Below are 18,093 nucleotides of genomic sequence, written 5' to 3' on the forward strand. Positions count from 1 at the left end.
TTCTCCTCTATTATCTAACTACATACTTCTACACAGTTTACAAGTTCAGTATCTTCACAACCAAGAAAATAGACTATGTTTTGGTGTTGTTTTCACTGTTTTCTTTATCGCCTCCATTGTTCTGCATCTCCAGATAAAGACACGCTATATAGGCTTTGTTGTTTGTGACCAGCAAAGGAGTTACAAGAACAGTCACTGTTTCAAGCTTTTGATTTAAAATAGCTTTTAAGTAGTGTGACCCAGGAAATTTGGAGCTTTGGACTGATACTTCATCAATTGCTGTACCCAAGTGGGTTAATTCCTAAGTCCCCATGACTAGTGCTTGCTTCTGGAGACACTTTAGAAGGCTTACGGGTAAGTAGGAGGAAACAGTAGGAACAAGCCTGAATTCCAGCTAAGTCTCAACTGTGCTATGGCCTCAACACCAAACAGGTGCATGGAGTACATGCTGTGAGGCAGTTACACAGTTGCACCATTGCCTCAAGAAGCACGCACCCGTGAAAAAACAATACTGTGGAGCTAGCTGCAATTTCTGGGGAGCTCTGACAATGAGAATCACAGCTGGCTTCTGGCTACCTCAGGGACTCACCACTAGGAAGAGTCCTCATGTACTTTACTGTGCCATAGCTTCTAGTTTTTGATCAAGTAAGAATTCTGGAAGGGCTTCTGTAACTGCTTAGAGAATATTTAAGAAATTATTTTGACAAGTGACTAAACCAGGATGCTCTGTGCCCAATTAAGTAAGAGATCTCTTTCTTTACTACCCATTGCCAGAATCAATGAGAAATGCAGGTAGGCAACAGAGAGAATATCTATGTACAGAACTACTGCACATGAAACATACTGTGATTTACAGGAAAAGAGACACCTTTTCCAGTCTGGATTCATTTTTAGGTGGAAGCTCTTTGAGGGCTACTCTAAATACGGTGAATACTGAATTTTGAAAAATATAAAATGTGTTCATAGTTCGAAGGGTTGCTATGTAACAAGGATGATACCTTCTTACTCAAAATATCAGCCTCCTGTGTGTTTCATTCCAGTAATACTTTGTTTTCTTCAAAGTAAGTTTTACAAGTTCTTACAACTCTTGGCATTAGAAAGCCAATACAAGTTCTAGAAGCATGCAAGCATGCAGTAGAATTTAAAGTTACAACACCAGAATTTCTTTCTGGTGATGATAACAAAGCTAGAGAGATGCAACTTTCAGCTGAAAACAGTATTTGAAAAATGGTGTGCACTTCCTACTTGTTAACAGAACTTCTTTTATTAAAAAAGGGGAAAGGAACTCAAATATTACCACCATCACCACATACACCTTTATGGCTCTGTATTGTCTTTCCTATGATATTTTCCAAATGTGCAAATGGAAATTCCAAAGCTGTAAAAATTGCTATGCAAGATCTTATATACCACATAGATCATTTCAGTAAGACATTAAATTAATCAAGTATACTGTGAATCAGCTCTTCTAATATATAGTATATATTATGTTGCCTTGCCACTAGAATTTATATACATCTGCTATTCTTGTTCAAGTGAAGTTCAATATAAAGTTGTACCCAGTAGGAAAGATTCCAGAGAAGTAGTTTGTATTAACCGTGAGCAGTAATCAATTTCTGAAATACCTTTTTGAGCACTAAAAGAATAATTCAATTGAGGGAGCCTTACCTCTGCCTGGAGTAAACTCAAACCGTATATCATTAAGTTCTTTCCTGGAGTTCCTGAAAAACATTCAATGTATACATTAAAATGTAATGAAGAACAGAACAACTATTCAGTTCCTACACCCAGGGTATATCTGTGGCATTGACAACAAAGTTTCTGTAAAGTGAATTTCCTCAACTTGAAAAACATTGCTCTCTCAAAGCACCCAGATGGGAGGGACTCCATCACCATTTCATGGCAGTATTTTGGGGAATACTAACAGAAAGATGTGCTTAAACAGAAAAATGCCTTTGGTAACCTAAAGGATAAAATAAGGTCCTCTGATAAATATTCACTTTTTTAATCTTCAAATGACACTCTGCCATACAAACTAGTTCACAGTCTGAATCTTATGGTTTACCTCTTCTCCAACAGTAACAAAACATTCACCTGAGTTTAAAGCTCCCTATCTGGGATCACGTGTATACGGAGATGCTCGTTTAAGAGACAAGGTACCTGGCAAATGTTAAATGCTGAAAAGCAGTGTTTGATGAACAGTGTTTTTAAAGCTGTTTTGAAATGCGTAACTCCTTTCACTGATTGCCATTGTCTCAGCAACAAGGTTCTATCTACACATAAAATAAGCAGCAGAGCGTGCAAGACAGAGGTTTTCTGCCTTCTCACTTGCCACCACAATTACTTCAAGCAGTTCGGTGTATGACATAGGCACAAGGAACTCAATACCTACATTAAAATAACTCCTTTACAGTCTCATACTGTGCTCCAAACCTCCATTCTTTGCACATTTCCAACTTCAGTTTTAGTTAATAATTTCTACCATAAATAAAACATTTGTCTCTTTGCAAAACAGACATCCATCTCATTTTTGGAAATGGCAAGACGACTGAGCATAGAGATGAACTTAATTGCTGCAGCACACTCTTTTGGCAATGAATAGCTCAATCCACTTGAAAAGTTAATAGCAACAGAATGTGTTTTGCAGTCCATTATTCTTCTCCTCAGCAAGGAACCTGTATGCAAGCTCATATTTCAGCATATCAGGCCATGAAGTCTTGCTGTGGAAAAACTAAATCAAACAGGCAGGCATATACTCAGCTGTGACTTACAGCTATTATCACTTGCTGAACAGTTATAAAAGTATTACAGAGTCAAAAAACAGCAACATGCAGGAACACAAAAACCAAAAATGATAGGCAACACAGACAAAAGCAAGACAGCAAACCCTGAAAAATAAGTATGCCACATGCAGTGCCTAAAATGAAAAGTACTCATTTACTGAATATACTGAATGCTTCAAAGCTTTGGCAGTTTCAGGTTCCCAAAATTCTACTCTAAATAAAAAACTACAGGAATTTAAGATCACTAACACAAAGCCACAGATAATGCAACAAGCCAGGTACAGATTTAAGAAGCTCATTTGCTTCTGTTGCAGAATTCTGCTGCCATTAAATGGAATATTACACTACCTATTTACATTCAACAGAGAATTAGTATGAATCTCAGTTCTTTATTTTTTTTCCGCTCTCTGAGTTTCAACAAGCCACTTCCCTTTGCTGAAATTTATTATGTCTAATAAGCTCATTACAACTGCCACTTTTCAAAAAAGGGAAGTCACACAGAAGTTCAGCATTCTTCTTAAGTAAGATATGTTTTGACTGAATGCAGGATGCAGATCAGACTTAGATATCCATTTCCTGCACACACTCTTGAAGCAGCAAATCAAGGAAATAAAAACTGTGACTCACACCTTTGCAGAGGTAAACCAGAAAGTGTTGCACCTATATACTGAATTGCTCCAGCCTGCATCTCTTTTTCCACATAGAGTTAAAAACTAAAACCACAGGAGAAGTAATTCTGTACATTTTGCACTCTTACAGTTATCTTGAAACTAATACATTACACTCTCAGATGATATCATTCCACTGACCTCTATAAGTAGAACATCCACCAAATAAAAAGGCACTAAGTAATTATAAATTCTCATGAAAATTCCCAGCTCTCTAACAGAGTGATAGAGCTTTGTGAAAGACCAGCTCCTCCTGATACAGACTCTTTCCTCAAGCAAACTGTGTGCATTTTACACTTCCTCCAAATTGCAGAATGTCCCAAACAGAAAGTTAACGAGTCAAATCTGTTTATTTAAGTGAAGGTGAAAATTAAAGGAAGACTGATATGTATTCAGCCATCCAACTTTGCCATCTGGAATTGTTACACTCTGAACTATTTTGAACTTAGAACACTGCTGCTTTCTCTTTAATGGTACACTACTAGTCAGCAAAGCAACACAAAGGTAGTTTGGCAAGATTACTTTGTTAGAAGCCTGTTAAGTGCTTTTGCTTATGGTTCCATTACTTTCCAGACATGTATTGATTTTGATAAATTATTTATGCCGTTATATATTCCACCAAACAGAAGATGTACTGAACTTCTCCCCTAAAAGCTGTTCATGCTCTTCTCTGGCCTTCAGACACTTTTCTGGTTCTAGTTAGTGTCACTGTTACTGCAAATTAGTTTGCTAGTTCCCTTGATGCACTTTGGTGGCAACTGTTTGGACTTGCTGATTTATTTGTAGGCGGTTTCCAAGCAGCGTTTCATTTGTTCCACTGGAGTTCTCTTTTTACTTACATCCATTACAGTCTTATCATGCAGCAGCACACGCAGACTTTATTTCTGCTAAACAGAAATAGGATTTGAAGAAAGGCACTTAGTATCCTTGTGATTAATAATTTTATCTTCTTCATCATTTCTTAATGTTCCCTAGTTTCTCTAATGCATTTGTGAAAAAGTTATTTCTATTTCAAAATGCGAACTCAGACCTTTTTGCCATCTCTTATAAAACCTCTTATTTGCTTCTTGCTCTGTGCTATTACAGACTATATACCTTGATTATCATGGATAAAAACAGCCCATCTCTTCTAAAAAGCAGTAAACTTAAAATACTTCTGTGCATTTTAGGACACTGCAGTTTACTAATTTCCTGCAGGTTGCTTTTCGCTGTGTAGTCACCTCCAACAGGAGGAGTTCCACAGAACTTCTTTGAAGAATGCTGACACCAAAGCACACCATGCTAGGACGTTTTGGCAGCCATCTTTCTTGCAAAGTAATTTCAGAATTTAAATTCCAAATTTTGCACATCTACGTTATTATATTGTTTTCATCGGGACCACTTGATATGCACACTAAGATTGCTAGATCTGATTTTCTAGGGAATAACACTTCCGCAAAGGAGCGGAAAAAGCACAAGGCCAACTTCATCACTTAGCCCCTTGCCCATGAACTAAGACCATCCTGTCACCAGGTTATGAAAACAGATACCCTGTTTTGAAGGAAATTATTTGCAGAAAAATGTTGATTTTTACACAAATCAGGATTAGGGAATAAACAAATTATGTGGCTGGTTCAATTGACATGGTTCTACTGAAAAAAATCCTAGAACATGAAAGAGATTTCAGGCAACTGCATTTAAAGACCAACTCTTTCTAATAATTAACTAATGATAGCATAATTCCTGCTATAGTCAATTAAGTATGTTCCACATGCTTGATAAAGATCTACATTGCTGAATTGAAATAGGGAACAATGATAAAACTTTTGCACAGTTGAAGTAAAACAGGAAACCATGTTTCTGTAATGACAACTGTAAACTGAAGACATTAAGTGTCATTAATTATTTTTTCCTTAAATGCTCAATGTCTATCATGTGAGACCCAAGAATACTAGTTATCTTGGAATTAAACTTAAGGTCTAAATCATGCTGGGATAGCTGGATTATGTATCAAGCAGCAGATTTTCATTCTTTTTTACTACTACTTTTTTCCCTCCTACAAATTTATCCACCACTTCTTTTGTAAAGTTCTCAAACATCAGCTTCTATTTCCCACAAGCTTCGGCATCTTCCATAGAGATCTTAGGAAGAGTCTGTGTTCCTGGATGAGATGCATCTTACCATAGCTAAGTAACTGTATATTCTTCCTTCCCCAATTAAGAAAAAAAAATCTCAAATAAGGGAAGCAAAAAGAAGGGTGCGTGCATGCCTGTAAGAACACATTATCCTGCTTTGCATGCTGAATTTTCAGACTTCAGCTACTCAACCATCATACACGGTTTACAAAGACTGATAAGCAGAGCTGAGTGTCCAGGAATGCAGGTGGTAATAGAATTGTCATCACCAAAGCTGACTTGTGAAACAGGACGGAGCACATACACATCACACGGAAACAACATCATTTAGAGATTTTGATTAGTTACAGCAGAAGCAAGATTCCCTGATTTTTTTTTCATTCTCTTCTTTCAGGTGGAGTCAGAAACCACAAATCACGGGCACTCCCTGATCACCACTTGTTCCATCACTAAGTCATGGGGACAGTGAGCACCATCTAGACTGCACTACAGGCACTATAGACATCCACGCTTTCCATTAACGGTCACTTACTTCTGCTGGCATTTCACAAATACATCCCCTTCCACGAAACTTTATTTATTTTCTTAATCAAATGCTACTTTTTAATTCAATGGTCTAATCCTCCTTTCCCATCTCTCCAGGGGAAAACCAATCCAAAATTTTAGTTCTCATCATCCCCATTCTTGACCATTTGCATATGTAACAGCACATTGCTCTATAACAACGTTATCCATCTGGGATGCTAACCATTCTTTTCATTTGTATATAATTCTCCTGTATTACAGTTATCCAGTCATAACAAGGCATAGGAATATTCTCTACTATTTGTATGGACTGATGAGTGGAAGGAGCAAAAGACAGAGCTCTCCTGGAGCAACAAGTATTCATTAGCCCATTTCCTCACCACTGAACTTATTTTAACAGACTCTAACACAGAGATACTGCAGCTCTGGCCTGAGGCACATGCTACCTTCTCTTTCACTTATTTTTCCATATTCTGCATGATTAAAATTAAGTATACATTTTTAATAGATATGAGAAAGAAGAGATCTATATCTATATATCTTCTATCTGTACAGATATATTTAGATAGTAGGAAGATGTATCTGTATGTATCTTCCTTCTTTCATTTTCTTTTTCCTGAGCTCCAGCTGAACAGAGAAGACATTAGCAGACCAAGAGAAGTGAAATAATAAAAAAACCCAACACCAACAACACCCCACCACGCCACACACCACACCACAGTGAAAAACCTAAAGTTATGTTTTATGTTATGGTCAACAAAATACATGCTCAGATCAGGCCAGGGTCCTTGGTTTGCCCATATGGGGATGCAGTGAAGAGACCAGACCATCTGCACCGTTCGTAAAGAACAGGTCACCTGGTAAAAGGGATGCTCCCCACACCTTCAGGGCCCAACCAGCATTGAGGGCAGTCACAGTCCAATTAACCAAATCATAAGAAAGCAAGCATTCTCAGAAGAAAGTCAGAAAGCTCTTATTTCTTCTATCCACTTTTCAGATCATGACTAGTTATAGCTCAAGAACAGAACTGATCTACATGATAAAAATAATCTGCATCAAATGTGCACTCCCTAAAATGGAAAAGTTTGTCCATGGCTACTTTTGTCAAACCCTAACAAGTCTGGCTAGTGGAAGAGACAACAGCAGAATACATGTTCTTCTCTGGAACCGGAAACTAATTAGTCTTCAACTGAAACTGTAGAAACTTTATCATGAAGGGCACCACCAGACATGGTGCCACATGGCACCCTTCACCAACCAGCCCTTCCCCTCCCCATACTCCTATAAGCCCTGTTCCCACCAGAATAGTATTTCTCCCACCACCAGGGACTAGTGACACTGGACAAGTCTAAGTCAGCGTGCTTTAACAAAAAACACATGCTGAAAATAAACAGCATACTTATCACACTTATACAAAATTTAGGTCTCACAAATGCTCCTCCTCTCCTAAACTTGAACTGCATTGAACCTTGTACAGAAGCAAATTAAGTGGAAAAACCAAAACAGCATAGTTTAAGAAACGAGGGCAAACAGTATGGTATTCAAACTGCCTCACTGCAGTTGCTAGTATAATTTAAACCACAGAAGCATTTAAATGACTTGCACGCTTAGACTGCAGAGAAAGCAGTCCACATCAAAATGGAGTGGACTAATCAGAGTGATAGGTAGGTTGTACATCCTAGAGCTGTACTCATCTAATTTTCATTCTACATCTCCAGGGCAAGATCTTTGAGCATACAGTGCAAGAAATATAATTGAGGGGAAAACACAGAAGACTAGCATTTGTAGGGTTTTTTTAAAAGAAATTTTGCCTACATTTTTTTCCTTGCTATTCAAACGCTGGAAGGACAAATGTTATTTAGCCACACCACATGTTATTCAAATTCAAAAGGTCATCTTCCTTCTCACAATAACTTGTCACCAATTTCTGACCTGCACAGGCTTAAGGCATAATGCAGAAGTTAAACATGGTTCCCTTTGTAACCAAGCTTTCATAGCCTTAGTTTATTCCACAAGTGTTGTACTTTTCAGTCAGTGCCCTGCACTGCACAAAGAGAAAACTGCTTACCAGAGCAATGAAAGAGATGGTGATGGCACCACTCCATGAAAACACCTGTGAGTTTACTTTCTCAGTGGGCAATAATTCAGTGGTTTTGTGTTTTTGTTTGGTTGTGCTTTGGTTGTGCTTTTTTGTTTTGTGTTGTTGTTTTGGTTTTTTGAGCTTTTTGCTGTTGTTGTTTTTTTTGGTTGGTTGGTGGTTTTGTCTGTTGGTTTTTGATTGTTTGTCTTTCAGCAGAATTTCGTTTGCAACAAGCTATAGAGCTTGATCCAAGGAAAATCCTGATGAAGTGATGCAGTTCTCCCTTTTAAGAATTGTCTGTTAAATGCTCTGTACTGAAGATATGTGGTACCATTTTCTAATATGAGTTTTGATTAACTAAAACTTTTTTAAAACTGTATTTATGGAACAGTTAATACACACAAAACACTGAAATGCAAACTGGCACTTTACTTTCAGTATCGCAAAGAGCATGTGGGAGGAGAATCTTTGAAAGCAAATGTGTCCATTGGTCCCAAATTTGAGGTTTGGCCTGGTATCTAAATCTTCTGTCCCTTTACTTTCCTTGCCTTGCAATTTTCTTATGCTTCAGCTGTGGGAATTTATCCATCCAGCTAGGGCAAGGAAAGCAAGAGCTCTCTCCTACCCCTACCAAAAAATCACAGCTCACTTCTTCCCCACCCTCCCACCCCACTACTTTTTGAAGTCATGGTACCTTGCACACAGCAGAACCAACACAATAACAAGAGGACATCTGTATTAAAAGTGATTTTGTGAGTCCAAATTTTAAAGCTCCTGTGGGATCACATAAACACAACAGAAGATAGCGCTTACTGTAAAGCAGCATTAGCCTCTCAAGGATTCACCACGTCTATGTAAATCCCTTCCCCTCTAACCCTTCCATGCTCAATTGTCATTTACTAATCAATATCCAGTCTCCTCCATTACACGTTACCATACTATCAAAGGCAGATCACATCTGTTCAGTATTGTGGAGAGAGTGGTTCTCCTCAACTTATTTTTAATTACTTCAGGTCAATTGTAGATTAAATGGAAGGGCATTTCTCTTAACTTTTGGTAGGAGCAAAACAGAGGTTTGAAGTCTGCCCTGCTGCCAGATTGCCACCAAGCTAAATGGGACTAAAAATCTCTCTGTATTAGTAAAATATAATGCTGAAACATACAGTTCTTTGAAGTCCATTAAAACTTGACCATTTACTTCAGTGGTTCTGAAAAAACTCTTTGGGTTTACAACATATTCCCCTCCATACACATTCCTGGAAGAAGGAAATATGTTTAGCATATGATGCTTCAACATCAAGTTATAGGACTCAAAAGTTAAATATACAAAATACTGCAACAAGCATTTAATCTTTACATGATGTTAGGCAAAGAGCTGATCCCTGAAATGATGCAATACACTTGTTAATCACTATACTTCAAAAGGGAGCAGCAATGCTAATGGCAAAGCACAGCCAAATGATGCTTTCAAGACTGAAAACCAGCCAGTGTCACAATGAAACATTGTCATTTGGCTGATAAGCTGTTGGAATGAGACAGCAGTTCCCTATTAAAAATCTACCATCTCTATGTCATCTACCATACAGAAAAGGCAAGTGTACATTACAAAAAGCAGTCATCAAGTATACTGTTACAGTCACAATTAGATCAGCTAAGAACACTGTCCACAGCTCCAGGAGAGACAGCAGGACCCCTGGCAGGGAAGGACTTCATGGCAGTTCTCTCCATAGCTGACCTGTCTCAAGTTGCTTAAGACATAAAAGAAATTAGAGCGCTTTCAATCTAGTAAAAATGGATGGGATATGATAGTAAAACTAAGAAAATGAACAATTTGTGTGATAAAAGAAACACAAGAATACTAGCTGACACACCACAAGTACCACCAGGCAAGCATGCAAAACCATGTTTATAATTATAGAAGCGACGTATGAACATTAAGTCCTTCCTCTCCACCCACTAGTTTAAATCCCCAAGTCTTCATTCCTTGACACTTAAGTGTTAGAACTAGAGAGTTTTTAAATATATCTACACCTAAACATGCTTTTAAATAGGGTCTTCTGTCTTTCTGCAGAAGCTAAATCAAACAAACATTATAAGCCTTTCATTTTTTTTCCTTGTTATATTCAATCCCAGCAAAGTCAAACAGCAAACTCTGGAACAGACAATTTATTTATTTTAACCTCAGTTCTTGGTAACCCACTTCTCAGCATAAGGAGTGAAAAACAGTATTCACCTGCATCATCTTTTCTGAGGCTCACACTTCCTACCTGCTCTCATGTATCAGCAGGTGGAAACAAGTTAGACAAAGAGCTATCAGTTCTGTTGCTGCAGAGAGAGCAACGTTAATCATACATTTTTTCCCTAAAATTATTCCTGAATTAGCAAAAAAGTTTTTTAAAAGGTAGTGGTGAAGATTTAACTTGTGAAAATCATCAATATTTTTAACAAGTACTTGAAATATAATAAAAGGGTAGTATGCAGTTAAACTGAGAATTTACTAATGTGGTAAAATCTCGATGTTTGGTCAAAACCCAAAGTGATCTAAACCTGACTTTTTCCTAGAGAGAACTGGAGTTAACTACAGATGACATAAATAATGTTAAAAAACAATCACCCTGAAGTATTCACTGGGAGCATTTCAGTAACAGAGAGGACAACTGCCATACACATAATTTGACCACTTTATTAAACATTACAGCGCACTGTGGTTACAGCTGCCATTCTTGGATTTGCCAATAGTTTAACTTATCCCATCTATCTCTGAAAGATCTCTGTACTTCTTGATACCAAACGTTATTGATCAGTGCACAGTTTAAGGAAGTCAAACGTATTCACTGCATGGCTGAAGCAAGACAATCTGCCTGACTGGTAAGAGATACCAGAGCAACCAACAGATTAAACACACAAAGGCTTACTTTGTATGCTTCTACATGCCTAGTGTACAAGAGGAGGGATTATAACCTGTTAGACCAGTGACAAATTCTCCAAGCAAAATTTCAGTTCTTTAAATCAGAAAGTGTGAAAGGCAGATCACTGCCAGGAGACATGGGGTACTTCAAAACAGAGCTCTAGAGAAGTTATCTCATCTATAAAAATCAAGACAAGTACTTGCTACAAGTTCTAAAGGAATATGTATTTTTTAACAGAGATGTGTAAGTCCCCAAGTGCACAAAACAGGCTTTGAGGAAAGGCTCAGGTAAACCTTTCGCATTATTCAAAGGAAAGAACGTTTTCAGTATGTTGAATCAAAAACCTCCCTGGATGCGTGGATCCTTTCAATGCCATCAGCTTGGAGTTTTACCCTGCTGCTGATCTATCAGGGCATGACTATCATAACCAAAGGAGGCTTGTAGCTAAATGAGAAAGACATCTGAGACACCATAAAATTAAAAAGATCTGCACAACATCCATCTAAAATTCATGGATACTGACTAGCTTATTGAGAAGAGTGGGAAGCACTGCAAAAAGTCTAAGCTTTGTTTTAAAATCTTCAAAGGTTTCATCTAGGTTTCCTGCCATGGACCAAGCTTTCTCAAAACTAGCTTTACAAACTGGCTTCACCAGCAAAGCCTGCTCATACGTTAAGTTCTTGTCCCAGTTCACCTCTTGTGGGCATCCACTGGCCCCACTACAGCAGCAGTGACCATTGCTTTGTGGAGCAAAGCAGGAGCAATTAAATTTTGCCTCCTCCTCATAAATATCAGAGGTCCCAAACCAACCAACCAACCCTTGACTGCTTTACAGCGACTCCACAGAGTGCCAGAAACACCCCTACCAGTGCAAAGTAGAAAGACAGAGAACCACAACACTAAACGGGGAAGGACAGCCCAAACAGCCAAGATTATTTTAAATGTATTTGACCTCCATGAATATACTAATGCCACCACATTCAGACGGATGAAAGTGTGGCTTCTCAAGGTAAATGTGATGGCTTTGAAACCATTAGAAAAATACCTAATTAGAACTAAATTTCTAATGATCAAAATTTAAGCCATATTACATTTGACCATTAACATACATGCCATTAATAATACAAATAACATTACATGGAGAACGATCCAAGCTTTAAACCATTGCCTCTAACATAAAGGAAATTGGAAGTAGTGTTGGAGTTTCTTTGCTGCTTTTTGTTCCCTCTCTTTTTTTTCCTTTCTTTTGTAAATAATACAATAAAAAAGTCAGAATGGAATTAAAATGCTCTAGTGACTTTAAAATTCCAGTATCAGCAACATCCCCAAATGCAGTTGCCCGCATAATTTACAAGCTAAGCTATGCAGGTTAAATGCCCAATTCCTTGCCATTTGAATATTTAGACATTAAAATCTTCTTGATAACCTAAGTTTAATAAGCAGAAACAATACATGGATTCCTTGGCTCAATAATTATCAATTTTACACACAAAAGTTGTTTTGATAAACAAACACACCACTTCTCTAGTAAATAAGCAATGGTATAGTAATTGCATCCAGGGTTATTTAGGTCATAATTAAAACAAATTTTAAAATGTTTTATTTATTTTCAATAAAAATACAGCATGGCATAAAAACATCCTTAAGTAGTAGAATAAGAAATGCATAAATTTCCATTTTTAAAAACCAAGCTTTGAAGGAAATAATAGAGGTACAAACAGAAAGCAGGATCAGAATCAATGGTTTAATCAAGAGATCCTCCTAACTGATATCAGTCGTGATTAAATTATGGTTAAACATGTTAGTTAAATCAAGTCTCCATGTTGTGAAAAATAAATTCACTTCAGTAACCACATCCTCACACCTCATACCCCCCTGATTGCCTTAGAGGTGACAGCAAATTAAAATATAGGACAGCACTCACTATTGTAATCACATGTACATTTTGTTCAAAAATTCTACAAATGATTTTGTTAATGATGTTTGTTACTGGATCAATTTCCAGCCTATAGAGATATTCGGTTACTTTCCAGTTGTAAGTCTCCCACACAGCTGGGAGTGGATTTTGTCATTAAATACACTGGAGATCAGAAGCCATTCTAAATAGCAAAAATGAAGAGAAATATCTGCCCTTGGTGAAGGATACATATCAGCCCTATTTCTTATAACAGAGATTGAAATGACTGAAGTTTTCTAAGATACTAGAAAAAACTACAGAAGAAAGCAAAACCAAAACCAAAACAAAAAACAATCCACAAAAACCCCTCTGGGTGATGGTACTGAGCTAATTATCACGCTCATTGTGCCTCTAGCCAGAACAGATTTTAGGGGTTGCTTGCTTATGAGTGGTTGTTGTGGTTGTTTTTCCTCCTAAAAATCTAAGCCTCAAACTTAATGATTAACAACATGAGAGTAGCTCTACTAGGTACCTGATCCAAGCACACTTTTTCTGGAACTTTACATGTGATTAATTCTTTAAGAAAGAGGTTAAAAAACCAGGCCTACACAAAACCAAGAAGCTTAGCACTTGAGCTTCAGCTCAGATCAGTGAGTGACATCTCATCATCTACGTTCTGGCACATAGAGGAAAATCACATTTCACTTAAGTCCTAACAACCTCCTGCCATAGCATGGCCCAGGACGCTGCCTGCTGCTACCTGCTCCTTGGTCTTGTCATTCTGAACTGCACCTGTCTGTCCAGCTCCACACAACACATTCTCAGAAAGGATCAAATGACACACAGTTTCAAAGTGCAATAAACCAGCTATATCAGCTGAAGAAATATTTTTCTAAGAAATGCAGACATGCACAAACATTTATGTGTTAACTAACACAATCAGAGTGCCACTGCATACAATTCTGCCTTAGTGTTTCTCTACACACTATTTTAACTATAGAGAATAATATAACAGAAGTATCCCATCTGCCAGTGCATCAACTAAAAATTTTCCATTCGCCCCTTTTGTTCTGCCACAGGCTTAATTCATCTAATGCGCAGGAACTATATTAAATTAGGTCCTGGGACATTCCAAATTACTGCCAGTAAATTATCTTCCTGTCATAGGAGCTAATTTAACCATCTTAGATTGCTTCAGATAATTTGCAATTCTTACCTATTAACCATTAACAAGTCTCCTAATTTAACATGAAATGTCTCTGTTATTAATCTAAATAGTCAAACTCTCTGACAGTGACCTTCCTAACTCTGTAACTGTAACAACTTGGTGACCAGACTGGAAATTTCAAATCAAGGGTGATAACTCCTCTCCGCCCCTTTTCCCTGGTGGTTTGAACAGTCCCGTCGGAGGAGTAAACCACAGGCTTTAAACCTCCCTTCGCAGAGCTCCTGCCAGGGTCTGCTGCCAAGACATGTGGGGTGCACAGCCTCACACGAGAAAATCTGGATTACAGATTTCATTCCTCCTCACTCTCCAATTCCTCTGTGAGGCTGAGGATGCAGCAGCATTTCAACATAAAGATCACTCAGTGTGGGCCACAGTTACACACCATGGCAACAGATCGAGCAACAACTGAGAACCAGTATTATCAGTTCATTGCAAAATCCAAGCATACTCTCTTAATTAAACTTCAGCTTTAAAATACTAAAGGTCTGTATTAAGTACTTAATACTGGAGCCTTTCTAAAGCTTTGCATGGAATTACACACCACTGCTGATTTCACTTCTGGGGCAACACACTTCAAGACAAAATAGTGCAAAAGATATAAAACAAATTGGAAATTGCCATCTCCAACTGAAGAGGCAACTCTGACAGTAGAGAATATGTTTGCAAATGAGTTCCACTGAGAAAACTACTAAAACAAAGAGGTATTAAACACAAGATAAGGAAGCAAAAATCAGATACTGAAGCTGGAAACCACCCAGACAAACAGAGTTAAATACCAGCCCTTATATAAAGAGTGCCATGGGATTCTTTAAAGGCTGTTTCAGAATGTGAGTTGTGCTTCTCATCCACAAAAAGGCATTTACACTAAACAGAGGCTGGCGTTAATTTGCCACTCCCTACTCGATTATTGAATGAGTCCAACCTTGCTCTGCTTGGGAAAAATAAAAGAACCTGACCATCCACTAAAAGAATTACTGAAATGCATTCATTCTTCTGCCAGAATTCCTTCTTTGGGAAAGTAATTTTTAATTTTTATGAGTACTATTAACCTCCTTTGGATCATACTACTAGATAAAAATGCAAAACTATCATCTAAAATTTGATGGGGTTTGGTGTAGCGTGGCCTTGTTGCAAAAGAGGAAAAGAAAAACAAACCGGATGAGCATTTCCCTTTTTTTTGTTTGTTTTCTCTCTCCTGTTGAAGGTTACTCATCTGCCCAGGCTTTGCCCTGTTCCACATTTCCAGGCACTATTCGCCAAGCCTTTTTGCTCACACTCCCAAGCCTCTTATTAAGTTGTTTCTACCCATCAGGCTCTATATCTTCACTCAATTTCCACAACAATCTCTCTGCAACCAAGATAGTTCCCCATCCAAAGACTCAGCAGCACTTCAAGTGCCATCAGTTTTCTCTCCACCACCCATTCTTGCCTGAGGACCCTGGGGAAATGCCTTCTCCCCTCAGGCCCTGGCACAGCCAGCTTCCATCACACAGGAACAGCTCCCTACCATCTGAGATGTTCACCTTCTGCTGTCACCTCACCCCTCTGTCCCTCTATAGGGAAGCAAAACAAAAGCAATGAGGAGGTGAGACCTTCCTCAGACTTCTCTTGATGTGTTTACTTCCCTTCCCCTGTCATCCTCCCCATCAGTCAATGCATTCCTCTTGAATTTTGGCAGTATTTACATTTTTACTCACATCAATACTGATTTTTTTTTAAAAAACCAGCAATTCTCAGCATCTAAAACCAGCATGTTCTGAACTCATCAAGCTACTGCAATTTATATAATTTGATTGCCTCAAGTGAATTATTTTAAAAGAAAAAGCTTCCAACATTTTGGATGATATATGGAGCTTTGAGTCTTCAAGTCTGGCATCTAATGTTCACAATGTTTATCTGAATATCAAGCCATACTTTAAAAGCTATATAATAGTAGTAGATGAAGCATCACAGGAAATTGTTTCTATCCTTGTACTGTAGCTAACTTGCTACATAATAATACGGTTCACAACTTACGGTTCATTTTAACAAATCCCATAAAAACCTTCTGATGTGCTCAAATCTCTATCAGCTATATGACTTAATGATCAATTCACCAAAAGACATCAACAGAATATTTTAAAATCTGCAGCATAGGTGGATAAATGCAGAAACCCTTGTGGGGATATTAGCTGTTTACTACTTTACAATCCCAAAGGACTGTTGCATGACACAAAACAAGTAATCTACACCACTTTTATTCACTACAAATGCCAGACCTAGCAGTATTTTTACTTTCAGATGCTCAAAAAATATTTTCTTGGTAAATTAATTACAATAAAAGACAGCAGTTAGGGGCCAGAGCATCTTTTTCCATATACAGCTGCCCTGAATGTAAACTCATTAATTCTGCAGTGATCCCAGCACCAGGACAGCTGGAATGCAACTGGAGGGCAACTTCCTCTGTGACCCAGGGCTGACCCTGAGTGACTCAACACCTCCCAGTTTACATCCTCTGATGCAGGAAACTTATTTTTCAGCCTTTTATGAAGGAAGCCCATTCAACTGCCCTGCTAACAAAACAGAAAAAATAGCTGAATTAGGGCAAAACAGATTACAGCAATAGTCTAAGCACTAACACTTTAATATTCTGAATATTACTGTCTTCCCAGAAGAGCATCTCTGTAGCTTGTCCCTTACACTACCTGGTGTGGTACAAGCTTGTCAATACTCCACCACAATGCCAGCCTCAAACCTACTCTGGCCTTTATTTAGCAGAGTGGTAAGTTCCAAGTATCGAGTCTCTTTGGGACCGGGGAGGAAGACTCTTAATGCTGTATCCCTAAAGCAGCACTACACTGTTACCACAGCCACTATTTCTCCAGAGCTGGCTTTTCTGAATTTGCTCACTGCAGCTAGATCTAGACCCAAAAATGCAGAACCCAGGAGGTCTCTGCTCTCGGCTGCAACCATTAACTGCCAGGCCAGGGCCCCCATTAATGTGCCTAGAATAAGGTCAAAGATGAAAAGCTGTTAACAGAATATACTGACAGATAGTTGACACTGACAGGCGAATAAGCTAACTCTCCGCAGGTAAAAGTTAACAAATAATCATCAGCTCCTTTTCCCAAATACGGTTTCTGTTTATCTACTGAAGAATAAGACATACGAATATAATTCTTGACAAGTGTTCAGCAGGCAGCACAGCCCTGCCATGCTCACAGCAGCCTTGGCTGTTCCCCTCTTGGGGTCAGCAATGAAGAGGAAGCACAACTGTTCAAAAGCCATCACAGATACCTTGCTAAATACAACAGATACAGCAGCCACCCAGTGGCTGCCCTGAATTTCTGTGAATGTTCCATAAACAAAATAACTTTTGCCTTTAAAGTAGCAAATATAAAGAAATGCTTAAGTACTAACTATGAATCTACACCACTTGGCAGAGGTGTAGGGAGCTTGTAGCCCTTGTTCTCAGATACCCACTTTGCAAAGTCCCAACTAAAGGATGCTGCTTGGTGTACCACACACTCCTATGTTGCCCCCAACCACACTGATTCTGTGCCAGCTCTGCCCCTGCTCACATGCTCAGGTTTCCAGAGGGAAAGCCAGACACACAGTGCAAAGATTCATAAGTCAGCTCTCCTACTACCACCGAGGCAGGACACAGCCAGAGATCACATGGGGCCAGGAGTTTGCACCGCAGAGCATTCTTCCCTCAAAAGTAGGTCAGCTTAAATTAACAAAATTCACTCTGCAAAATTACGCATCAGATTTTCCGCCCCCCCCAAGAGACCACCAACAGTGTTTCCAGGCCCCAGAGTGTTTTTGCTGTTAAAGATAATTTTGTTTTGTTTAAAGGAAAGTTTCTGGTTCCTAAAACTGAAATTCATATTTCTTTCCTGTTGACTAT

The 18,093-nt window shown here is 38.5% G+C and overlaps 1 protein-coding gene across 5 annotated transcripts in view; it reads right to left on the minus strand.

The window, feature by feature from the left end:
- Positions 1-18,093, minus strand: part of STK39 (serine/threonine kinase 39) — a 101,661-nt gene that overhangs the window by 20,011 nt on the left and 63,557 nt on the right. For all 5 annotated transcript variants that reach the window (XM_065069750.1, XM_065069751.1, XM_065069752.1 and 2 more), the window contains one exon: positions 1,669-1,721. In XM_065069750.1, coding sequence (XP_064925822.1) covers positions 1,669-1,721 — 53 coding nt within the window. The remainder of the gene's footprint in view (positions 1-1,668; positions 1,722-18,093) is intronic.

This window comes from Columba livia, chromosome 7, assembly GCF_036013475.1.
Source record: "Columba livia isolate bColLiv1 breed racing homer chromosome 7, bColLiv1.pat.W.v2, whole genome shotgun sequence".
NCBI lineage: Eukaryota > Metazoa > Chordata > Aves > Columbiformes > Columbidae > Columba > Columba livia.